The sequence below is a fragment of the Lathamus discolor genome, chromosome 2, assembly GCF_037157495.1.
Source record: "Lathamus discolor isolate bLatDis1 chromosome 2, bLatDis1.hap1, whole genome shotgun sequence".
Taxonomy (NCBI): Eukaryota; Metazoa; Chordata; class Aves; order Psittaciformes; family Psittacidae; genus Lathamus; species Lathamus discolor.
In genome coordinates, this window is record NC_088885.1 from 130,884,843 (window position 1) to 130,909,785 (window position 24,943).

At 44.7% G+C, this 24,943-nt stretch overlaps 2 protein-coding genes and 2 long non-coding RNA genes across 7 annotated transcripts in view; 2 read left to right on the forward strand and 2 right to left on the reverse strand.

The window, feature by feature from the left end:
- The window catches only part of ZNF704 (zinc finger protein 704), an 85,935-nt gene extending 85,429 nt beyond the window's left edge, over positions 1-506 (reverse strand). The window contains exon 1 of the mRNA XM_065668488.1: positions 470-506. The gene's annotated coding sequence lies outside the window, so the exon portion shown is untranslated. The remainder of the gene's footprint in view (positions 1-469) is intronic.
- On the forward strand, positions 94-6,159 carry LOC136008772 (uncharacterized). The gene is made up of 2 exons (XR_010610237.1): positions 94-457; positions 4,298-6,159. It is a non-coding gene; the product is annotated as an uncharacterized LOC136008772 (long non-coding RNA).
- Positions 1,607-7,175, reverse strand: LOC136008770 (uncharacterized). 2 transcript variants are annotated; one of them, XM_065668489.1, is made up of 3 exons: positions 6,592-7,175; positions 4,178-4,341; positions 1,607-1,923 (listed from the first exon to the last, which is right to left on the reverse strand). In XM_065668489.1, the coding sequence occupies exons 1-3, from the start codon at positions 7,122-7,124 to the stop codon at positions 1,703-1,705; spliced, it is 918 nt and encodes a 305-aa protein (XP_065524561.1). In that variant the 5' UTR covers positions 7,125-7,175; the 3' UTR covers positions 1,607-1,702. The 2 variants fall into 2 exon arrangements, 1 of the variants encoding a protein (XP_065524561.1); XR_010610233.1 differs by lacking the exon at positions 4,178-4,341 and having other exon boundaries at positions 6,592-7,109.
- Positions 6,514-24,943, forward strand: part of LOC136008771 (uncharacterized) — a 25,943-nt gene continuing 7,513 nt past the window's right edge. Inside the window, exons 1-3 of one of the 3 annotated variants that reach the window (XR_010610236.1) lie at positions 6,514-7,026; positions 8,392-8,511; positions 11,385-11,552. This is a non-coding gene — a long non-coding RNA (uncharacterized LOC136008771). Of the gene's footprint in view, positions 7,027-8,391; positions 8,512-11,384; positions 12,456-24,943 lie in introns of those variants that run through there. The other 2 variants (XR_010610235.1, XR_010610234.1) reach the window with 2 other exon arrangements.

Genomic DNA, 24,943 nt, shown 5'->3' on the forward strand with positions numbered 1-24,943 from the left:
CCGGCTGCGGGTAGCGGCCCCGCCGCGGGCGCGCAGCGGCAGCGCCGAGCCCCAGGGACGGCGGCGCTCACCGCGGGGCGGCGGTGGGTGTGTGCGGCGGGCGCGACGAGGCCATGGGGGCCCGCGGGCGCGGCGAAGCGGGCCCGGTGGCGGCGCGGCCGCCCCGGCGCTCGCCCACCTGCTCCAGCCGCCCTCCTCTTCCTCCGCCGGCCTGCCCTCCCGGCCCGCTCCGGCTGTCGGGCGCGGCACGGGGTCTGCTCCCGCTCGCCCTTCCTCGCCGCCGCCGGTCCCCGGCACCAAAACCCGGACTGGATTCCCGCCGGCCGCGGCTCCGTCAGGCGCTGTGCGGAGCGCCGGGGCCGCGCCGCTTCCGCCCGCAGCCGCGGGCCGGTTTCCCCGCGGAGTGCCACCGGCTGCGCCGACCGCCGGCTTCGGCCCGGGTGGGAGCAGGGAGCAGGTCCGTACTCACCGGCGCGTCCCCTCCTGCACCCCGCCGCGTTTAGTCAGCGCGAACGGCAGGAGGGCCGGGAAGCGGGACAGGGGCAGGTGTCCCGGGGCTGGGTGGCATGAAGTGGTTTCACCTCTCCCCAGAAAACATGAATGGGAGAAATAGAACTTTTGGGGGGAAAAGCTGAGAAGGAGCTGGGGGGTTAGGGAGGTTCAATATGAAAAAGCAGAACAATTAACACCCTGTTGAGGAGAAAACTACCCACAATAGCTAGGGAAATAATTTCCCTTTGAAGTTGTAGTGCTTACGCACTTTAAGCTTTAAAATACCTTTCTGAAAAGTGTTTTTAAATTAATATAGTTTCCAGAGTTTTAAGTTACTGCAGTCACTATTTAAATTTATTATCGGCTTCTATACCATTTATTAAAGCCTCCTGAGACTGAGTTAACTGAGACTTCATTTTGTCACATGCTTTTCCTAACCTGTTCCTCCATATATAAGCTTTAAGTCTGCATTTACGTGTATTTTTTAGCCATATAAATTCTTTTCTATTTACCAGTGAATGACAGTAATTCCCTTTTCAGTGCTCAGTGCCTTTCTCCACACACATTCTATTTGAGAGAGGTGCCAACAGGCCAAATGTACACATAATAGCATCAGGCCACACTTCACCTCTAAAGCTGGGTTAAGTTGTTCCTGTCAAAAAGTAACAGTATTTATTCATTTTGAAATATAGCATGCAGCACGTTCCATGTGAGAAATGATGGATAATACAGTACCCATTCTTAAAGAAATAATAAAGTTACTTTTCGTGTCAACCCAACCCCACAAACCAGTTATGTTCATTCTTCCAAGGTTTCCAATTTGACAGTGAAGTTATGCTTAAGTTTTGCCTTAAACATGAATTCCACCATGAATTTAAATGGTATTCTCAGTTCTCTCAGACTTGTACCTCAAAGGTATAGAAACTGAATCATTCAGATACATCCTAGTATTAAAATTATTTGAAATATTTCATGTCATTTGAATACCACTTCAACCCAATGGTGATCATCTGTAGAGGCCCGTGTTCAGTTATCTGTGATATGTGATTATAATCCTGTTACTGAAGGTCCCACTCCTATCAGCCACATACTGTGATACACATGAAGAGACTCCTTGACTTTTTCAAAGCTCTGCATGTTTTAATTGTAGCAAAACCAGAACCAACCTTAGAAATTCTATGCACCTAATCACTGGATTGGATTATATTTTCTAGCATGAACACCACAAATGACAGAATGGAGACCAAAGGAACTCTTGTGGAAAGCAGTGATGATAGAGTAGCTGGGCTTGCACAGACGTGTCTGTTGACTTCCAGCACTGCTCACATTTCAACCTCTGTTTGAACTCTGTATTCAGCCATTCCATCACGTTGGTTCCAGGGATCCTGTGTAAGACACAGCTGACTTGACACCTCTTGCCCTGAGGTTTTGCTGGGTGAACATAAAAAGACACTGTTAACCAATAATCAGGCTTTCAGTGGTCAGTTCAGCAACAACTGTTTCAAAGACTCCTATCTGGGCTCTCTGTTTTGGGAGCATGGTGGCAGGAGGCAGAGAGGCTCAGGCAGGTTCTTAGGGACATGTAAAACATCCCAGTCCTGCCTGCTGGCCAGCAGGAAGCTGCCCCATCCTCAGGGATGCTGCCTCTTGTCCCCCCCCCAGAAGGCTCCAGCAGATCATGGCCCCTCAGCTCTCAAAGCAGAGCAGGAGAGCAGGTGAGCCCTGGAAAAGTTGGACAGGGTGGATGAGGAATAGTGTATCTGAATTCTGGTGGCGGGAGAGGTGGCAAAAGAGTTTTGGGGGCAGGAGGGATAACGAAAGGCAGCCCATAGTTCACTAACAGGCAGGGCAATCCTGGGAAGGGGTTCAGAGAGGAATACTGACTTTTGATCAGTAATCTGAGCTGCTAATGCTTTTTATTCCTGCTGGGTTATCAAATGCAATGAGAAGCCTGTGTTGACAACTCTACAACAGATTGGTTAAAGATTTCTAGCACTTCTCAGGCGAGCCAGATTGGAGCTGTAGTAAGAATAGCTTCTCTCACAGTATTTGATACACACAAAAGATAGAAATGACTTTTTTCCATTTCTTCCAGTCTGTCTGACTTGCAGTTTGAATGGAGCTGGAGCTGAAGCTGAACCCATTTCCCTCTCAGTGCTTCCCAGAGGAGTTAAGTTATGGAGGAAGTTTTGTAAGGATGGCCAGGGAGTCCTAGATACAGTTCTCCTCAGTGTCTTTACATTCACAAATAGCAAAGAGACAAACACAAGCCATAATCCACTCTCACTCATCAACATTTTTTCCCTGAGACTCAGTCTTAGCACTCTTGGGGTGAACTGCTGAACAATTCTGGCCCACAGCCATATCCTGACATCAAGTAAACTCATGTGATACATGGGGTAATATGGTATCACTTCACTCAACAGAGATAGCTCCTGATTGTGCTACAGCACAATATGCCTCTAATGAAAGTACACACTCTGGCTGTAATAATAGCTGTTTACATGTCAATGATTTCCAATCTTATTAAAAGTTAATGTGCACATTCACACTTCCTTCATGTACACAGCTTTCCAACACAGCACAAGTGTTTCAGATGCTTCTTCACCTCTAACCTTAGCAATCAGTTAATATTTCCAGACAAGAAATGTCTAAGACATATGAGACAATTCTACTGATAATTCTATGTAAGTATATATCCCCCTCCAGAAGTTCTTCTAGAACAGTCTGGAAAGGTGAATTACAGTGACACCTTTGCAGTTCATCTTGAATAATTATTGTCTAACTTCTTTCAGGAAACCTACTGGGAAGTTCCATGCCATTAGCCACTGAAAAAATATAACTTTCCCTGTCATTGTCTTCTCCTGATTAAAATCTGGTAGAGTTTTCTTATGATACGTACTTTCCCCAAACATTTTATACAGTCCACCTCTCAGTTAAGCATTCCTCTCATGTTAATATAATTATTTACTGATCCGTTTGACATTTTGTTCCATTCAGCTACTGCTCCTTTGTACTGTGATTGTGACTGCAGGCACAGCTCGCCTGACACCACACTGGGGAAAGAGTTCCTTTCGCTGTGGAAAGCAGAGATTCTTCCATAACGCTCAGGCAGGCATTACTCCATAACCATCCTGCTTGCTGGTCCCACAACTGCTTCCAGCAGGCACGGCCTGATCTATCAACAGTGCAGCTGCCAGCAGCAACAAGCACTAGCCATGGCTACCAAGCACTAGTAGGGGTGTGCTTTAGTTTGCCTCACACAAGCCTGCAGATACATAGCTGTGTGCAGTTTGCTGGACCACCCAGAATCCTGCCTTGACTAGCTCTGCTTTTTCTTTCCACTTCTTTTTGTTTCTGATGTGCCTTCAAAAAAGTAATATATTACTTGATTTGTTTCATCTCTGAATATTTTTTCCCCTTGTCCATGAATGCCAGCTTTTTATCACTAGAGGCAAGATGCCCTCTGCTCCTACCTCCTCCCAGACTGATGCTATGCTGCAGTTCCATGACTTTAAAAAAAGTCTAGCAGCAAAAGGAAACAAAGAAACCCTCAATTTTCTGCACAATCACCACCTTTTTTTTTAAACACAACCCGCTTGAGTAGCCCTTCACTTTTCACTTTTCAGAGTGCAACAAATGTATTTGTTTGAGCTTTAGTATTCAAACCATCATGTGCACTAACCGTGTGTGTGTTCCACTTCTCTCATAATCCCAGGCATTTGAGTCCCTGCCAACTTCTTTATTTGGGGAGCTGCCTTCTCCACACCCCCTTTGTAAACTTCACATTTGTTTTGCTTTATAGTGATCACTGAAGTTCTCACTCCAGCTGGGAGGACAGCCAGGCACCTTCAAGAACAAGGGAATGATTGACAATATTAAGCAGAAAATTGTCTACCAGATGCTGTTCAAAAGGAGAGGTGGCAACCTCCTGACCCCCTTCTCAGTGAGCAACATCATCGTTTCTGTGACATGCCTCTGTCCTGCCCATCAACCAAGCGGGGAGCACAAGGTCACTTCTGTGTCTGGCTGTTGTACAGTGACATGCCACCCTGCAGATAAGGCTATGTCTTCTGCTTGAAGGAAGCTTTGCTGCCAGCCATGTGATGGAATGAAGCATCAAAATTAATCAGCCATTATGTATTTTAGTGTGAGGTGTCCCTGCCCATGGCAGGGGGTTTGGAACTAGATGATCTTAAGGTCCTTTCCAACCCTAACTATTCTATGGTTCTATGACTCTGACCAGTTACTGCTCCAAAGCATTGGCTAGTTCTGAATGATCTTACTGGTATGGAAAGGAGTTCTGGGTAGTCCGTCCTTGGACTGTGGGAAAATGAACATCAACTGGAACTGCACAGCTCTTTTAAAAGCCTTCCCCAGATTTTTGCTGTTGTCAGTTACTAATTTCATGCATTTTACATGCTTATGCCTCTTAAAAAGCCTTGTTTCATAGAAAAAAAGGCCAGTTCATCAGTTTCATGCTAGTACTGATACAGTGATTCCAGTTCCTTTTTATTCAAATTAACTAGTCTGAGGAAAACGAAGGGCTAAATTTGAAAAAAGGAAGACTAACATTTTACCCATGAAGAATAAAAAGAGAAAAAAAACCCACTTTTTCTTAACAAAAGCAGTCCAGGACAGAAAAAAACCCAAACTACAAACACAACCAGTTTACACTGAGGGCTGAAACACGCAGGCCTCTGTAATGCAAATGCTTGAGCACATAATAGAAATAACTATCTGTATAGGTTTGGGTTTGTTTGCTGCTTTTTTTTTTAATATTTTTTTATTTTTACACAAAACCCCTATTTGGAGGAGTTTCAAAACTGTTTGTGCTCATTCATGTGTAGTAAAAGGAGTGTGTGTGAACAACAATGACCCTTAAAATGACACCCTACATTATTAAAGGCAGGTTATAGAAACAGAAGATGGTAACTGAAATCCTATTTTAAGTGTATTCATTGTCTTAACTTAGGTGGAAATTCCCATGTAAGTTAGATTGAACATATCTTAAGAAAACTGCAAAACTGGCATGTCAGCTTCCTCTGTCTCAGTGAAGTGTCACTCTTCTTGATTCCTAGTGTCAAGGCTGAATTTGCAGAGGTAGCAATTATACATAAAACAACCATTCTTTTAAAAATTAACAAATCAGAGCAGGCACTCACAAACATAAACATTACAGGGCCACAAAAACAGTACTTGCAGACTCACTTCTTACGTGGAAACTCCACTATAAATCGTGTGGAACCAGGAAAAAAGACTGTACAACTCTCAGTCAACACCAGCAATAAAAATATTTACTCCAGTAAGTTGAGAAGTACAATTTTATCTTGATCATCTCGCTATCATATAGTTTAGTATAGTCTTATTTCCATAACTTCTTAACTCCGGAGAGGAACACTCTGCTTTGAAAAGGGCACCCACATTTTTTTTTTTTGGCTTGCTTACCACACTGACATTAACCCTGAAGGCTCTTTAAGTAAATAGCACTGTAACCAATACGTAAGGGAAACACCAGATAACTTAGAGAATCACCCATACCTCGAAGATTTCATTAATCAGCTGAAAGCCTGTCACTAGCTTGAGATGTCGGAACCATTTTCTGTGTTGTACAAGTTCATACCTCCCAGTGAATACAGGGGGCTCATTAAAGATAACTTTCGGTTTTGTGGTGTGGGGTTTTTTTGTTTGTTTTGTTTTGTTGCCGTTTGTTTTGTTTTCTTGGTTCTGTTATTTTTTTGCCTTTTTCCCCAGGGAAGAGGTGCTCCTTCCCATCAGTTCCTCAGGAGTCTTCAGACAAAACCTGACAGTTTTGATAGTCCGGGGTTTCCCTAACAAAAAAAGGCTGAAAAAGACAACTCCACACTATTTGTTCTGCTTTCCTCCTCGGTCCTCATCCGGGAACGAGCTGCCCCGCTGCTCCCGGGAAAACCCGGCTGACCTTGCGCTTTTCCCACCCTGCTCGCTCTGCTCCATAAAAAATAACACACATCCCTCCCCCCCACCCCAAACACACACACACACACACACACACAGAGATGGAAAGGCACAAATAAAACGGACTCTCCCCCCCTCCAGCAACATGCCCTTTGCAGTCACACCGAAGAGGAGCCGAGCCAGGCGCCAGCAGGGACACGTCGCGGCTCGACACCTCCGCTGGATGCGTGCGGGCCCACCGAGCTCCGCAGCCCTCGCTCCATGCTCCCGCCCGCGATCCTGTTCAGCTTTTGCCTCCGATTTCTCCTCCTGCCGGCAGAGTGCGGCCCGTCAACATGTGCGGCCCTGTCAGCGGGGTCCGCCATGCCCGCCCTCCGCCCCGCGGCCCAGCCGCCGCCGGTTGCGGGCCGCCGGTGGCGCAGCAGTGAGGCAGGGACGAGCGGCAGCGTAGCGGGCGCTCGCTGCGCTGAGGGGAACGGGAGGCCGCGGCGCTCCGCGGGGCCGCGGACCGGGCCGGCGGGGGAGGCGGGACAGCCCCGGTCCCCCTCGGTCGCTGGGCAGAGGAGACGCGGAGACCCCCTCTGCTTGCCCTGTGAGGTGCGATCTGTGCGGTAATCGGTGCTGCGGCTGGGTATAAACAAACACCTTAACACCCCCCCCCTTACTGAAATCGGAGGATTCTGTAAGACTTTCATCTCCCTTAAGCAAACAAAATCTTTGTAATCTTCTTCAGGGGAAAAAAGTGTTTGGAAACTTGATACAAATAAACAGCTCAGAAATCGCCAAACACGTAAAATGGCCCGCATTCGGCTCAGTCACACCTCATGGTCGTGGAGCTAAAATGGAATAACTGGGAATTTATGACTTGAATTGTATCAGGACAATATGTACTCCAGCGGTTAATACATAGTACTAGTGTAAGCATCCAATATTAAACACATTGTGGGTCTTGGGTAGAATATGCTTAGAATAAAATGCAGTCAAGGTCACAACTAATTGCTGTGGCAAGTTCAGTTCTTCAACTGCAGCAGCATCCCCCCCCCCCCCCGGAAATGGCGAAAGCTCTTACATTTCACATAGTAAATCTCATTTATTTCTCTGGCTGTGGTGGTTGGGGCTTTGGTTTTCTTTTGGGAGGGAAGATCTTGTGAAACCGAAAAACTCAGTTTTGAAGTGGTGATGTTTTAAGCGTTTTCTTGTGATTATTTTATCAAGTGTAATGTTTTGGCTTAAATTTCGGAGGTATTTTAATTAATTTTTGGTGTCTAAGTGGTTGGGGTTTGTTTAGACACCCTGGAGCTATCCTGTTTTGCTGGCTTCCTTTGGTAGTGGTGTGTTGTATTTTAATCTATGATTTGTGTAAGCAAAAATAAAACCTTGTGGGTACTGAAAGTGTTACTAAATTACAAACGGTTCTTTTCCAGTGTTTATAGAACAGACTTATTTGTGTATAAACGTTCTGGTTTTTTATTTTTTTTTAATATGAACAAACTGCTATACCAGGCAATTGTGGGAGGAACGGAGCAGCAAGGAGGAGGGAAACACAAGGAGAAGCCCCTTGGAGCCTTTCCCTCCTCTTGGTGTTGGAGATACTTGATCAAAAGGTGCTAACACAATACACAAGTTTGGTGTAGATGGCAAAACAATGACTTTCACTTGAGCTACAGTTTAATGAAGCATCTACTGCCTTGTCCGAGTTAATGATTTGGAACATGTTACTTAGATACACAGTTTCGAAGCAGAAAACAAAGGCAGAGTGAAGCATTTCAGGGAAGCACAACACAGAGAAGGAGCAACAGGAATGGCAGAGGATGTCTGTAGTCACAGAGGAAGGACAGCAAAAGAGGAGTGAGGGAGCAGGGGCATCAAGTACTGGGAATGGGAGCATAGTCCTGGGGCAGTGAATGGTAGCAGAGATGTTGATGAAACCAATAACTTTGTTTCTATTATTTATTTCCTTAGGGTTTTCCCTTGAACACAACTCTCCTTCACAGGCAGTTTACTGGGACAGGGGAGAAGTAGGTAATAAAGCTGACATTACGCCCTTGTGAAAGAGGCTTGGTATAATTATGCATGACACAGGTAAGTGTCCCGAAGGTATCTGATGCAGCTCTTGTTAAAAATTTGGATCATTTTCTGTGTCTCAGTTTCTGAGGTCACATTGCCCCTCAATCTGCTCACAAGTTCAGCTGTCTGCAAAGCCCACATTCGGGAGACTTGGGACCTAGATTACCATTTCCCTACAACAGTGTGGAGATCTTACAGAGCACTGATTTTAGATGAGAATTAACCTCTTCTGCCACAGAGCATTAGGTGAGCAGCCTGTCACATGAATTATTATTTTGAGCATATTAAGTTTAATAACTAACGTGTAGCATAGTTCTTTCAAGAAGGAATTAGTTAACCGCCACCGTCTATCCCTGCTAGTTATCTGTAAGTAGATTAAAGAGAATGATACTGCTTTTGCACATGCATTTTGCAAATGTAGTCCTTGGTTGTACTCTCTGTTTTGCAAATTGCAGACATTGAGATGAAGGGTCTGTAATTTTCTAGCTTGCTTTTCTCTTGGAACACTGGTGCTGCACTGGCACGCATCCACTTTGCTGTGACTTCATTTGAATACAGCAAATTCTTTATTATGATTAACAAAGGGTTGGTCTCTGGTCTGCTTTGAATCTCAGTCTGCTCATGAAGATTAGTGGGTTTCGAGCAATGCCAACTCACTAAATATCTCCGCTTCACTGATCTCAAAGACATTTGTGACAATGGATTTAGTAGTCATTTTCATACGTGTTCTTGCCTTTGAATGGATAATACCTTAGTAGTTCTGCTTTCCATTGCTGTTTGATCCTCCATCTCATTGAAAAGGGTTTAAATTCAAAAATTCTCTTTCCTCATATGTTGCTTCTTTGAGATACATGAACACATTTGTGGTTTTAAACCTCAAGTACAACCCTTCTTCACCTCTTTATTTTGAGTGAATACATTGCAAATGTCTATGTATTATCTCCTTCTTCACAGCAGAAACAAATCTTGCCTTTCCTAAGGCAACATTAGCAGAAGTTGTTCTTCAAATGAGCAAGAAGAGCCCAGTAGTTTTAAAGTAGGGAGGTCCCAGTTACATGTCCTGGTGTGGCCCTATGTCTCATTTGGCCACAAGAATTAAAGAGTGAGCAACAGTAAAACTTTAGGTGACATCATATCAGCAGCCCCTTTTATTTTTTCCTGCCAGTGTCTCAACTAACTTTGCCAGTTAGCAATCCCTAGTCTTCTCTAGGGACTTCTGACCACTAGAACATTTGGGGTTTAAAGCTCTTCTTGCCCCCAGTTTAAGATGTATTTCTTTTCTGAAATGAAGAAGTACTCTCGTGTAGTCAAAGCTCAGTGGTCCTGAATAGCTTCCATTTAAAAATGAAACAACTATTAGTAAACTCATCCCTGTGTTATACTACTCACTGCAAAATGGTCACACAGGTAAGATTTTCTAATGTGTAATGATGGTATAGTGCTCCAAGTATGAAAAGATCTTCCATTTGCATATTTCTCTTGCTGCAGCTGGAGCAAGGCATCACCATTATCATTACCTAAAACATGAAAATGGGTTCATTTAGATAAATCTCTCATGGAAACAGAGCTTTATGTTGCTCATTTATTTCAATGGATAGAACTAGACAGTAATAGAGAAGTAAGCCTAGGAGTTAAGTTTTTTTAAGTATTTGCAGTTTGGGGTTTATTTTAATTCATGTTAGTAAGATATATCATGTGGCTAAACAATATCTCATATTGATGTTTAGCACATTACTTCTGTTCATGTATTGAACACAACCTTGTATAATAAAGTAGGATCCTGGAATGACAACTTTAAAATTATCTTAAAGAAAGGTGATCAGCCTCTCTCTTTCCCTAAAGTTTCTGAAGTTAAGGAGTATTATTTTATTGATGTACGAGAGGAAATTATAAACCCTTAAAAACACTAAGCTATATTTCTAGAAGCAAACAGACCCCAAGAGCCTTGTATTGCTACCAGGTCAAGCTATAGACTACTCTTAATTGCCCCAGGAGCACAGCAGTTAATCTCTAAAGCTGTGTCTGGTCTCAGAAAATGGGTGAGTGCAATGAATTCCTTATTAAACCAAATAAATTGACTAAATCAACTTTCTCAAAAGAATAAAAGAACAAGTGTTCAGAGCTCTTGGTTCACAGAAAGCCCAGATCTACCAGCACAAGCATAAAATAAGAGGAGTAGAAAGTATTAAGTAATACTGAAAAAAACCAAATAGACCTTGGTAGTTTCTCTACAGGAAGTTGCTGCCAGTTCAGGATTTGGATGTCTTACTCCCAATCCATGTGCAGCCAAGGATGTAATATATTTGTAGTATTTGAGAGGTTTTTTCTAAACAAATCTCTGAAGATCTATCCTATTCAGTATCTACCTGTATTCTGAAGGTCTATACTGTCCTCTGAGATACAGCTTCCCACTTACGAATCCAGTGGATCAGCTGGGGCCTTCACTTCTCTACATAACACACACTCTGACATCAGCAGCACAAAACCAAAGGAGGTGGCATAAAAACCTTGCAGAAAAGCTGTATCAGTGCTATGCTATGCTCACAGCAATAAGCCACAAACAACATGTTCACTGGCAGCAGCCTGCCTGGGAGAATTACTGTCACTTCTCTCTCGCTCCAAGTGCCAGATCAGTCTGAGCTGTGAACCACTGATCACTTCCACCTGGTGCTCATGATTTTCGATGGGAAAGATACTGTAGCCTGGGCTGTTAAATCTGGGGCAAGGTTTCACTAAAGGTAGTGTCTGAACTGCCACCCAGCAATGTGAGGATATCCCTGCCTTCATGCCCAGGGATGTAGTAAATCTTGCTCAGTGAGATTTATATTGTTATGAAGTGTTAGAAAATTGGGTTTTGCTTTTGTACTCAAATGGATGTTTTCTTGCAGTGTAGCCCCGGTCTTCACTACTCAGCCACTTCCAGATCCAGTGTCTCCATATACTTTTTCTGGGCTGTGCTTCACTGGGATCACATCACCTTTACAGATTTACATAGCTTCCACCTCAAGTCACACTGTAGCTAAACCATCTTTCGGCTGTTGGTATTTCCATCCAAGGTAAAAAGATACAGACCTCTACACCTTGAGTTCCAATTATGCTCCAGCCATCTTGATTCTGGTGTGCTGACCTGGCCTGAAGATACCAGCAATAGCAAGAGATACTATTTTTTTGTGCATTTTTCTCCTCAAAGCATAAGTGCGTCACAAGTTTTGCATGTAGGCATGTCCCAACAGGGCCTGAGCCTGCTGAAATTTTCTGATTGATCCAACTTGAGTTCCATTCAGAGTTACAGTCAGGGAAGCAGCTTCCAATGCATGCCTGGAACATTTGCTTGATAATGAACGATTTAAAAACCTGTCCATGAAACATGGTAGCACTAGATGAAGCCAGAAGGACTGTTACTGAATCTGCCCAAAATTCCCACTGCTGAAAAAGAGCAAGATGTTTGAATAAAAAGCAAGGTTTTGAAGTTTGCCTGTCAGCAATTATGAGGAGTAGGAGATAATGAGGAAGAAAGTAATGGCACTATTTTGGAGCCAGAGCTAGAAAAAAATACCCGTGCATGGTTCATCACAGGGCTCGTACTATATAATGATTGATGATTCTGTAATCAGAGACCACATAGAGAGAAACAGGCTGTAAATTAAGTGATGGAACACTTCACAAATGGATCGGAATTGTAATGCAATGATCAAGAATTTACAGAGAAGGACTTTATGGCCCCTTTTTAATAAGCTGCAGCATTTCTAACAGGAATAATTAAGGTTCTGACAATGAAGGATTGAGTTTGACAATAAAAAAAAGCCTGTAATCTGTGTGTCACATGCAGCTTTCCACTGACACACAACCTCATGGTCTAGTGCACCAGCATTCACAGCAAATTACTCTCAGTTTTACAGTATTCTTTAACCACATCAAGTGGTACCTGGAGAAATAAAGTTCTTTTACTATGTCACTGCAATTTAGGTAGCTCTTACAACTGAAAAATTGGAGACTGATTCAGTAATAGACTTAAAATCAATGTCTCACTGTGGTTAGAATTTTCTTTTTTTAGACCTACTAGTAAATTAAGAAAAGAAGGAATCCTTTCCCCTTTCAAAATCCACAGGCTGGCAAGCCAATTGGCAAGCCAATGAACTTCCTCGAGCAATTCACTGCAATTCCTTGCTGGAAAGCTTCCTCCTCTCTAGAAGTAAAGCATCCCTCCTAGCTTTCCACAGAAGTGGAAAAGTGCATATTGAAAGTAAATTGTAACATACATTTGAGGTGATGAGTAGAGATCTGGTTAGGAAACTAGACTGACATGAGCAAATACACACCAAAGAGACCATGCTGATTTGAACTAAACAAAACATCTCTTCTTTTTGTCAAAGTCAGCTATATCCAGCACATGGGCAGTTCAGCCATGCAGTACACGTAATGCCCCTGACACTTCTAGGAAACACAGGGTCTGTTGCAACCTTCCAGAAAATTTGAGATGTTCATGAAGTTTTGAATTTACCTTTCCTGCATTTGGCATAGGATATGTACATATTCTATTTCGGAAATGGCACTGCTAGCAGCCAGAATTCTATCTAACGTTAGATGTCACAGTGCAGCTGACCTCTTTCTTGAGGCAATCTAAGCTGCACTGGAACTGCCAGTTCTCAGACATTCTGGACACAGTTTTTTATCACCTCATTAGAAAATAGAACAGTTTTGTTAGCTATCTCAAGCAGCTGGTAAATAGAAAGGGATTTTCTTTTCTGTGGTGGCTTATAGAATCATAGAATAGTTAGGGTTGGAAAGGACCTTAAGATCATCTAGTTCCAACCCCCCTGCCATGGGCAGGGACACCTCACACTAAACCATGTCACTCAAGGTTCTGTCCAATCTGGCCTTGAACATCACCAGGGATGGAGCATTCACAACTTCCCTGGGCAACCCATTCCAGTGCCTCATCACCCTCACAGTAAAGAATTTCTTCCTTATATCCAATCTACACTTCCCCTGTATAAGTTTTAACCAGTTACCCCTTGTCCTGTCACTACAGTCCCTGATGAAGAGTCCCTCCCCAGCATCCCTATAGCTCCCCTGCAGATACCGGAAGGCTGCTCTGAGGTCTCCACGCAGCTTGTCTTCTCCAGGCTGAACAGCCCCAACTTCCTCAGCCTATCTTCATACGGGAGGTGCTCCAGTCCCCTGATCATCCTCGTGGTCCTCCTCTGGACTTGTTCCAGCAGTTCCATGTCCTTTTTATGTTGGAGACACCAGAACTGCACACAATAATCCAGGTGAGGTCTCACAAGAGCAGAGTAGAGGGGCAGGATCACCTCCTTCGACCTGCTGGTCACACTCCTTTTGATGCAGCCCAGGATACAGTTGGCTTTCTGGGCTGTAGGCGCACACTGAAGCCACCTCATGTTCAGTTTCTCATTGACCAACACCCCCAAGTCCTCCTCTGAAGGGCTGCTGTGGATTTCTTCTCTGCCCAACCTGTAGCTGTGCCTGGGATTGCTCCGACCCAGGTGTAGGACCATGCACTTGGCATGGTTGAACTTCATAAGGTTGGCATCAGCCCACCTCACAAGCATGTCGAGGTCCCTCTGGATGGCATCCCTTCCCTCCAGCGTATCAACTGAACCACACAGCTTGGTGTCATTGACAAACTTTCTGAGGGCGCACTCAATCCCACTGTCCAATTTCACCAACAAAGATATTGAACAAGACCGGTCCCAACACAGATCCCTGAGGGACACCACTCGTCACTGGTCTCCAGCTGGACATTGAGCCATTGACCACAACTCTTTGTGTGCTGCCATCCAGCCAGTTCTTTATCCACTGGGTGGTCCATCCATCAAATTGATGTCTCTCCAATTTAGAGAGAAGGATGTCTTGTGGGACAGTGTCAAACGCTTTGCACAAGTCCAGGTAGATGACATCAACTCCTCTACCCCTATCCCTCAGTTCCATAGCCCCATCATAGAAGGCCACCAAATTGGTCAGGCAGGATTTCCCCTTAGTGAAGCCATGCTGGCTGTCACCAAGCACCTTGTTGTTTTTTATGTGCCTTAGCATGCCTTCCAGGAGAATGTGCTCCAAGATTTTGCCAGGCACAGAGGTGAGGCTGACTGATCTATAGTTCCCCAGGTCATCCGTTTTCCCCTTCTTGAAAATGGGGGTTATATTTCCCTTTTTCCAGTCATTGGGAACTTCACCTGACTGCCATGATTTTTCAAATATGATGGCCAGTGGCTTAGCAACTTCATTCGCCAGCTCCTTCCGGACCCGTGGATGGATTCCATCAGGTCCCATGGACTTGTGCATGTTCAGGTTTTTATGATTGTCTCGAACCAGATCCTCTCGTACAGTGGGCCTAGGGTCTTCCTTCTCACAGTCCCTGTGTCTGCCTTCCAAGTCTTGGGTGGTGTGATCAGAGCATTTGCCAGTGAAGACTGAGGCAAAGAAGTCATTAAGAACCTCAGCGTTCTCCAAATTCAGGGTAGCCAGTTCTGGTAGCTTCCGGAGAGGGCCCATGTTTGTACATTCTACCAAAACACCATTTCTGAGTAACTTAACCATTTTGGGGCCAGCCTTATCATTTCAGATTCAGAGGTAGGTAATTCTAACAAGGATTACTTCTGGGCATTCACAAGCTGCTCCCAAGGAAGTGTATGTTCAAGTTGGGGTAGCTCTTATGTTGGGGACAGTGGCATCCATCCTGGTGAGAAATTTATAAGCCTTGTTAATACCTTCATTTGTCTCTTTGTTTTAATAATGATATAACAGATTTCCTAGTTCTTAAATATGTGACCATGTTGTTGTCCATTTGTGGTGGCATGTCTATGTCAAATTTTTCTCTAATGCTGAGAAGAAGGTGCACACATTAGCACGTAGAGGAGATGAGTCACCTATTCACAAGAGCTGCATTTCTTGGCTAACTTCTGCACCAGTGTGGTTATGACAACAAATGAAAATGTGTCTGTGCAGTAGCCATCAGTGAGAATTTCAGTGGCTGTCCCCAGGCTTGCCGGGATGAGCATGTGACAACACTTATGTGTGAAAAGGGGCACACAGGAGAATGACACAAGCTTTTCTCTGCTGCCCTCTGATTTTGATCATGAAACTAGTCGGGAGAACTTACAGGGTAATTGTATGCTTCGGTGCTCTAAGGATTATTTTTTTTTTAATATTCTTTTGTGCAATATTTTTCTCCTACATCTCCCTAGTGTTACACATATACACTTGCATGCACATATCAAATTTGCTGTTAAGATACCACTAGTTAACAAGAATTAGAGCTGTCACTGGTGAAGATAACACATCCACTGAGTAGCGGCCCTTTTCCTGTAGACTGGTTGAGGTGTCTTCTAGACCACACTCTTCTCACTTGAAGATATTCAGCAGTTCACATTTGGCCCTTTGGACCAATTTTTCTTTGCATGCTTGTTTTCACTTTTGTAGTATTACTGCATTCAGCTTTGTTGTACCACACACACTCACCAAATAATAAGTATGTCAAAGAGTTAGGGAAATAAATAGCATTAATGTTCATGAAATAACCAGATGCTCTAATGATGGGCAGGACAGAAGCACCCAACAAGGGTGCTAAATCATTAGGTTTTTATAGCACAATTTGAGAAGCATGTGGTAAACAAAGGATGGGGCCACATGCTAGCTGTTTATTAAGTGAATATTGTCCGTTCTGTGCACTGTGTCAAACAAAGGGCTGGTGGTTGAAGACAGCATGTGACTGTAAGCACTTTTAGATGACATAGGCACAAATTAACTTCAGGCTTTTCCTGACCCGCCAGTGTTCAGCTTACAACCGCTACAGTGCTCTTCTGCTACAAGGTTGTGTATGATGCCTTTAGTACACATGGATCCCTCAGCGACATTCTAGCTGGAGTTTTCTGCTAGTAAACTGCTTGGTTTCCTTTGCCTTGGACCTGTTTCTTTGCTCCAGTGGCTGAGTGGCTCACATGGTTGAAGGATTAGGCTACAAGCCATAGGCACAAGTGGGTGGTAAAGAGATGGGAATGGTACGTGTGCCGCAACACAGTATGTGCAAACGTGTGTGACATGATAGGCAAACCCAGCAAGAAAACAGCAATGCTGGTGCCAGGTGCAAGTCGCCCTTCCCTTGCAGCCTAGACAGTAAGTTTGTCCAGTCACAGACTGACCCTCTTAGGGACTATATTTGGTACATGGGTTGGCTGTGTTCATAACAGCACCTGCCAGGAGACATTTTATGCGGTGAAAAATGGCTAGCAAGGGATGGCCTTAGCAAAGCAATGGTGCTTGCTGGCAAGTATTACAGTGGGGGGTGGAGTGGGGGGGTGGTGGGGTGGGAGCATTCAGTAATTTGTGTGTGCACATTGTAAACCACTTCATGAACTGTCCTTGGTCTCATCTTGATCATTCTGAAGCAAGGAGATGGAGTACTTCAATGCAGCTTACAAAGTTAACAAGCACTGACTTCACTGTGCTTTGAAGCCCATACCCTGGCAGCAGTTCAGAGCTAATGATGCAAAATCCACATGCCACCTGCAGAATATTCTTTAGAGCTGCAGTCAAGGAGCAGCTTGGAAAAAACAGCTCAAGATCTACATAAACAGCCCTGTTCAGTTCCGGGGAAACACCTGTGGGATACGCTGTGGGAGCTGGCCTACTATCACCACCAATAACTGGTTTACTCATAGCCCAGAGAGATTCTTCTCTTCCAGTCCTGCATTGTCCCCACTCTTCTTTGGGGCTGGGAAACACTTTTTCCCCCTTTTAACCTTCAGACAATGGTTCTCAGATCTTTTCCTTGCAGAAATGGTGTCTGATGGGGGGCCCACTGTGCAGAGCTGAGCTGGTGGAAGTGCCTGATGTGCACGGTGGATTACATGGCTGGGGAGGTGCTATGCTGTAGCCACCTACCAAGCCATCTTTGAGTGGGGGAACTGATACCAAGACCATTCCTCATTGTTTCACTCTTGGCTTCGTTCTCCAGAGAGCCCACATCTCAGTGAGGTTTTGTATTGCTTAACCCTCTCCCAGAAAATGTTAATGAAAAACCTGGCAAACTACTGGATTTGTCCTATGACCAGGAGGGCACCCCCAGGTGTGCATTAGTGAGGTAGGTGGGCCTTTTACAGAGAACATGAAATCACAATAGAGGTTACAAAGCACTTCTATCCCTTATTAGCTCTTAGATGTGTCTAGCTGGGCATGGCTACCCCACAAAAACAGTTTCCAGCTACTGCAACCTAGAGTCTCATCCAGCACTGAAATCGGTGGTCTCAGTCATACAGATGGCAACGACAGCTGTGACTGCAGTGAGCTCAGCAGAGCCAGAGTGAAATCTGCATAACCACCAGTTATCTATCCTGAAGACACTGAAATTAGAGAAATCTTTTCAATTCCAGATTTGCACAAATAATCCTTTAACACTGAATCCAGGTAGGTACCTACTGTGCTTTTGACTCATTGTGTTTCATGCTTTTTATGATGGTTTTAGGGCTAGAGACAATTTTGAGGGGTGCTGAGCCAACACTTCTCACGCGTATTCAGTTTATTTACACTGCAGCTTGTTTTGTATGTTGCCTACACAATTACACTTCATAGAAGAAAAGCCTGGCAACACAAGGGAAATTGTTGTAAACAACCAGAGTGAGCGCTCCAGCCTGCGTACAATAGACATGCTCGAACTCAAAATAGCACCAGAGGACAAAAAAGAAAAAACCCAAATCCCAAACCAAGCCACCCTTAACAAACAGTAGGAACATTGTTTGTTTTTAAGAAACACTATGCATTGTTTTCAGTTTCTACATGAAGCCCAATTGCCAAAAAAGCCTTTGTTGCTGCCTAAGCCAAACTCAAGTTGGGAAGCATAGTTAATAATTATTTCACTTTTCACAGAAACCATGGGGTGAGAATGCAAGAAGTGAACAGTTGGTCAAAACAAAGGGCTTCATCCTCTCCCTGTCCTTTGTCTTTTTTTGTTCCAGGTGTAGGAATAGCAGCTATAATGAACAGTAATAGAAACGGAATTTCTGAGAGAAACTGAGTTTGAAACAGAGAGCTTTTGGCAGCAGTCCCTGTCCCACTCCCCCTGTTTCTGACATGCTTAACACATGCCAAAGTTTTCCTCTTAACACTTGCCAGGGCTATTGAATACTGAAGTCACTGTTTTGAACTTAAAACCTCCCAGAACTCTGAGACATCTGTATGGAGGGTGCTTTCTGCCCTGTAATTTTAATTGTAGAATCAACTTTAGAATCTTAGAAATGAAAATTAATCCTGACCGAGTTCTGTCTCCTGTCCTTTTCCTTCCCTTCCCAGTTCTTTCACTCCATCAAGCACAAACAATAGTTCCTTGTACCCTTCAGTACCCACCTTCTTCCCTTTAGGAACAGAAGACTGGCAACCTCCCTTGATGGCCATGCTGGTCCAGAATTGTCTTTAGGATGCATGCTTTCTTTTGGTCTCAGTGGCGTGAGGGCTATATCCCTTGCACCACAAATATTGCTCACAATAAAATGGGCAGGACCAGAAGTTCTTCACTAGTGAGTGTTATTACAAGCAGATATATGTTGTATAAATAGTAAGTACATTAAAGCTGTCCAAGACCATGGACTCTTGGGATTGTCTCTCTTTCCATCCTTTTGCTACAGAATCTGTTTATCAGGTACAAAAATAGGTTAGGGAATAATTGGCAGCTTAATAGCAAGCTTTTTATTTCTGCCCCAACATGGAGTGCAGTTCATGAATCAAACAACCAAGGTACCTTTCTAGTGCATGAGGAAAGCTATGTGAAGGCCCCGAACCCTGCAGAACAAAGATGATAGGACCCTCAGGACTGCACTGAAAAGAGCATTTGAAATCTGTGATCCTGTGGAGACGGTTAATGGATCCAGAGCCAATCATGCCAAGGGCTTTCAGCTGTGTAGGAAAGACAGAACACTTTTGAGTGTGGTGAGGAAAGGCAAACATACAACAGCTGTTACTGGTTAGGCCTTCCGTGTCAAGTCTACAAGCTGGACATAGTAACATGGCCGTGTTTCAACAGGAAAGGTAAAACATTTCCTTATGTCAGGTAACACACTGGCTGGATCTCTTCTGGAGGCACAGAGGTGGGTTTAAAGGCTTTTGGCCTCAGAATAAAGCACACCTTGCTAGGATTTAACCAAAAAAGCATTCCACCTTCTCTGAATATGCCTGTGGCTGTTTTTATGTGAACTCCATGCCACAGAGTTGCACTAGGCATGCTCAGACTATGGCTGCTGGACCAGTGCCCTCAGAATAGGAACATAATTAAATCAGACACCTAATTACTTAGAGTACTCCTGGGATGATCCAGTTGGTGTGCAAGCAAGTACTCAGAGGACCTGCAGTTCATACAGGGTAACATAGTGAATTTATGTATTTCTAAGGCTAACCAAGCAGCTGCTAAACAGCAGTAGCCTGGATAGTGCTTCCAGATTTTGGGTGATTTTTTGGTATGTAAATCATCCTTTGGTTCTAGCCCCCTGTCGTGGTTTAAGCCCAGCCGGTAACTCAGAACCATGCAGCCACTCGCTCACTCCCCCCCCATCTTCCTCCTCTCCCTCCTGCAGGGATGGGGAGGAGAATTGAAAGGATGTAACTCCCACAGGTTGAGATAAGAACAGCCCAGTAACTAAGGTATAACACAAATCACTGCTGCTACCACCAGTGATAATAATGATAAATGAAATAACAAGGGGAAAGAATACAACTGCTCACCACTTGCCGATCGATACCCAGCCTGATCCGGGCAGCGATCTGGGCCTTCTGTCCTGGTTTTGAGCAGCAGCAGTCATTTTTCTCCTTCTTAGGAGCTAGTGCAGTGCTGTGTTTTGATCTTTTGGCCTTGGAACAGTGGTGATAACGCCGATGTTTTCAGTTGCTGCTCGAATGTTTGGTCTGGCCAAGGACTTTCTGAGCCTCATGCTCTGCCAGGGAGGAGGGGAGGCCAGGAGGAAGCAGAGACAGGACACCTGACCCAAACTGACCAAAGAGGTATTCCATACCACAGCACGTCATGCCCAGGGATGTAACTTGGAGTGACCCGGAAGGGTTGGGACTGCAGGGTTGGAGAAGGTATCGGTCGGTGCTTGGCTGGGGGGAGTGGGGGTGAGTTATTGGTCGGCTGGTGTTGAGGTGTTGTATTCTTTCCTCTTGTTATTTCCTTTATCATTATTATTATTGGTGGTAGCAGTAGTGATCTATGTTATACCTTAGTTACTAAACTGTTCTTATCTCAACCCGTGGGAGTTGCATTCTTTTTGATTCTCCTCTCCGTCCCTCCAGGAGCAGGGGGAGGGCAAGAAGGGGGGGAGTGAGTAAAAGAGGTTTGTGGTTGGGTTCAAACCACGACAGCCTTCCCAGTAACTCCCCCCCAGCTTATATACTGGGCGTGATGTGCTGTGGTATGGAATACCTCTTCGGCTAGTTTGGGTCAGGTGTCCTGTCTCTGCTTCCTTCTGGCTTCCCCTCCTCCCTGGCAGAGCATGAGACTCACAAAGTCCTTGGTCAGAGTAAACATTACGGAGCGACAACTAAAACCATTGGTGTTATCAGTGCTGTTTCCAGGCTGAAAGTCAAAACCACAGCACTGCACCAGCTACTAAGAAGGAGAAAAATGACTGCTACTGCTGAACCCAGGACAGTATCCACCCCTTATTCCATACCATTCATGTCATGCTCAGATCCCACATTTTCCAATATATACCATTGCTCTTGTCTCATATATATGTACATATATACAAATCCACTCACACACAAAGAGGGAGATATCATTCCTTAGTCCATGGACCAGTCCCTGTAAAGCTGCTGAGTTCATCCAGTCCATGATGTCGGGCTCCATCTCTTGTAACAGTCTTTCAGAGCAGGAGAGGCTGTGTGCAGTGTTGGATTGTTGCCTCCTGATGACACCATGGAACTCGTCTGGTCACTGCTGAGCTCGTCTGGTTTTGTCAAAGTTCATTCTGTGTTGGGATGATGGTCAGAAGGAAGTCAGGGCCAGTCACTGGTGACCTGAAGACATCTAGTTAGTGGGCTATAAAAGTTCTACATAGCAGGCAACAGCATATTGAGTTGATGAATTGAGTTCATTGACTGTTTTCCCCTAAAATCAAATCCCTTTGAGGTACACATCAGACTTCCCCATCTTCCCGCATTACCCATCAAGTATATCCGGGTCCCTGAGCAAAAGCAATCCCACGAGTGGGTTTGCCCTTACCTGAAGCGGGAATAACCCAGACTGTCTTCCCCAGCAAATTCTTCATGTGCACCACAGGAACTTTGTCCCCCTCTACAGTATGTAAAAGTTCTGACTGGGCTGGGTCAGCCCTGTTGGTAGATCCTCTGGTGTTGACCAACCAGGTGGCCTTTGGTAAATGTGTATCCTAATGTTTGAAAGTCCCACCACCCATTGCTCTCAGTGTAGTTTTTAACAGCCCATTGTACCGTTCGATTTTCCCAGAGGCTGGTGCATGGTATGGGATGTGATATACCCACTCAGTGCCATGCTCTTTGGCCCAAGTGTCTATAAGGTTATTCCAGAAATGAGTCCCATTGTCTGACTCAATTCTCTCTGGGGTGCCCTGTCGCCACAAAATCTGTTTCTCAAGGCCCAGGATAGTGTTCCAGGCAGTGGCATGGGGCATAGCGTATGTTTCCAGCCATCCGGTGGTTGCTTCCACCATGGTAAGCACATGGCGCTTGCCTTGGTGGGTTGGTGGGAGTGTGATATAATCAATCTGCCAGGCCTCCCCATATTTGTACTTCAGCCATCGTCCTCCATACCAAAGAGGATTTAACCATTTAGCTTGTTTAATTGCAGCATGTTTCACACTCATGAATAACCTGGGCAATAGTGTCCATTGTCAAGTCCACCCCTCTATCACAGGCCCATCTGTATGTTGCATCTCTGCTCTGATGGCCTGAAGTGTCATGGGCTCAACGGGCTAAAAATAATTCACACTTATGTTGCCAATCTAAGTCCATCTGAGCCACTTCAATCTTGGCACTTATCCACTTGCTGGTTATTCTGGTGTTCCTCAGTGGGCTGACTCTTGAGTACATGACCATCTACGTGGCATACCTTCACCACCAGGTTCTGCACCCAGGCAGCATATCTTTCCATAGTGCAACAGTCCAGATGGGTTTACCTCTGCATTGCCAGTTGCTCTGCTTCCATTGCTGCAACCACACCCACAGGGCATTTGCCACTGTGCATGAGTCAGTATAGAGATAAAGTACTGGCCACTTTTCTCATTCAGCAATGTCCAGGGCCAGCTGGATGGCTTTCACCTCGGCAAACTGACTCGTTTCGCCCTCTCCTTCAGCAGTTTCTGCAACTTGTCGTAGAGGACTCCATACGGCTGCCTTCCATCTCCGATGCTTTCCCACAATACGGCAGGACCCATCAGTAAACAAGGCATACTGCTTCTCACTTTCTGACAGTTGAAGAGGTGGGGCCTCTTCAGCACACATCACCTCCTCCTCTGGTGACATTCCAAAATCTTTGCCCTCTGGCCAGTCCATGATGACTTCTAGAATGCCTGGAGGGCTGGGAATTCCTGTTCAAGCTCATTGTATTTATTATAAGTCATTATCAGAAAGTACAGTGAAACAAGAAGCTTAGCCCAGGCCTCCCATCTGATAAACACTAAGACAGCAAATACAGGCTGTAAGTAAGGTATGACATGCTGAAACTTTGAGATCAAGAGTAACAACTTTGTGAGCCAATAAATCAGCATTGTAACGAGTGCCTATTAATCTGAAACAATGAATGCTTATCACAAACACGATTTAGACACACTCTGGTCAGATCTGTCATTATCTCAGCCCTTCGTGCCCCATGTTGGGCACCACAAAGAACTGTCATGGTTTAAGCCCAGCCAGCAACTCAGAACCACACAGCTGCTCGCTCACTCCCCCCTTCTTCCTCCCTTGGGTTGAGATAAGAACAGTCCAGCAACTAAGGTATAACACAAACCACTACTGCTACCACCAATAATAATAATGATAAGGGAAATAACAAGGGAAGAGAATACAGCTGCTCACCACCGCTGATCGATAACCAGCCCAACCCAAGCAGCAATCTAGCCCTTCCAGGTAACTGTCCCCAGTTCTACATCCTGGACATGACATGCTGTGGTATGGAATACCTCTTTGGCTAGTTTGGGTCAGGTGTCCTGTCTCTGCTTCCTCCAGGCTTCCCCTCCTCCCTGTCAGAGCATGAGGCTCACAAAATCTTTGGTCAGGATAAACACTACTGAAAACAACTAAAAACATCGGTATTATCAGCGCTGTTCCCAGGCTGAAAGTCAAAACCACAGCAGCGCACCAGCTACTGAGAAGGAGGAAAAGTGACTGCTACTGCTGAACCCAGGACACCGCCACACTAACATGACTGAAGTCTACCAAACTGGGTATCTCAAGCCAAGAACAGGAACTGCTGGGTTAGCAGTTCCCCTCAGTGAAGGTGTACTTAAAAAAAGTAAATCAAGCAAATTTAGATAAAGTCTGACTCTGAAGAAAATTCCTGTAGTTCATTCATCTAGCTCAAACTGTCCTCTCCGGCCATGACGAGTAAATGTAGCAGTAGCAACAACCCCTCATGATGTGATGGCATTCTCGTTCTTTTTCCTTGTTGAAAATGTACTTTACAGAGGCACAGATGAGTCAACTTCATGAATTAACTACACTTCCAATGACACTATTTGACTTGCCTGCCTGTCAGTGCTGCAACTTTCTTCTTCCTGCAGTAGGAAAATTGCATGTGCATCACTGGAGACAAGTCCCTGAGTTTGCAGTTTGTGTTGTTAGTTCTGAAACACTAGAGGGATATCTGGACTTTATCTTGGCCTGACCAGATCTTAATCTCAGATGAGTTCAAGCACTTCTCTAAATCAATTCTGAATGCAGTCTTAAGTGTTACATAGCACTTTAAAACACATATTATCTCCATTACAGTATATTAAGAAATGTAAAGTGTTGGATTCATGCAGATTTGCCAGGAGGGCAAGGGTGCACAGATAGAGACATTTTTAACTGAAAGGGATGCAGTCATGGTTGCTTAGTCTCTAAATGAGTTCTTACTTGAACTTCTCCAGAAGAGAATATGTGCTAAGTATTTATTCAGGCTAATTTTTTCATGCTAAATTTAGTTATCATCATCTCACCCCACATACGGGTTTCAAGAAACATGTTGACAGAACAAACTGGAACAGTTTGTGTCTGTGAAGGTGACTACCAGGAAGCATCTGCCTGTCTTAGGTTGGTCCCTGAAGGGGGCTGGCAAAACCATTATTATTGTGCTCTGTGCTCCTCACTGACTACCTCAAGCAGTTTTTTCTCAGTGCATTGCCCGTTTGAGACTTCTCTGATGGCACCTAATTCCATTAGTGGTACAGGGGACCCAGGCACTCAACTCTTTATTTTGTGTTAAGCA

Bases quoted from the DNA above. Each gene is read 5' to 3' on its own strand.
- LOC136008770 (XM_065668489.1), bottom strand. From the start codon at position 7,124: ATGAAAGTCTTACAGAATCCTCCGATTTCAGTAAGGGGGGGGGTGTTA. The intron at 4,342-6,591 runs GTGACTGCAAAG...TTGTTCTTGAAG, and splicing joins TGGCTCGGCTCCTCTTCGGT to GTGCCTGGCTGTCCTCCCAG. The intron at 1,924-4,177 runs GTTAGTGCACAT...ATGTTCACCCAG, and splicing joins AGAAGTGGAACACACACACG to CAAAACCTCAGGGCAAGAGG.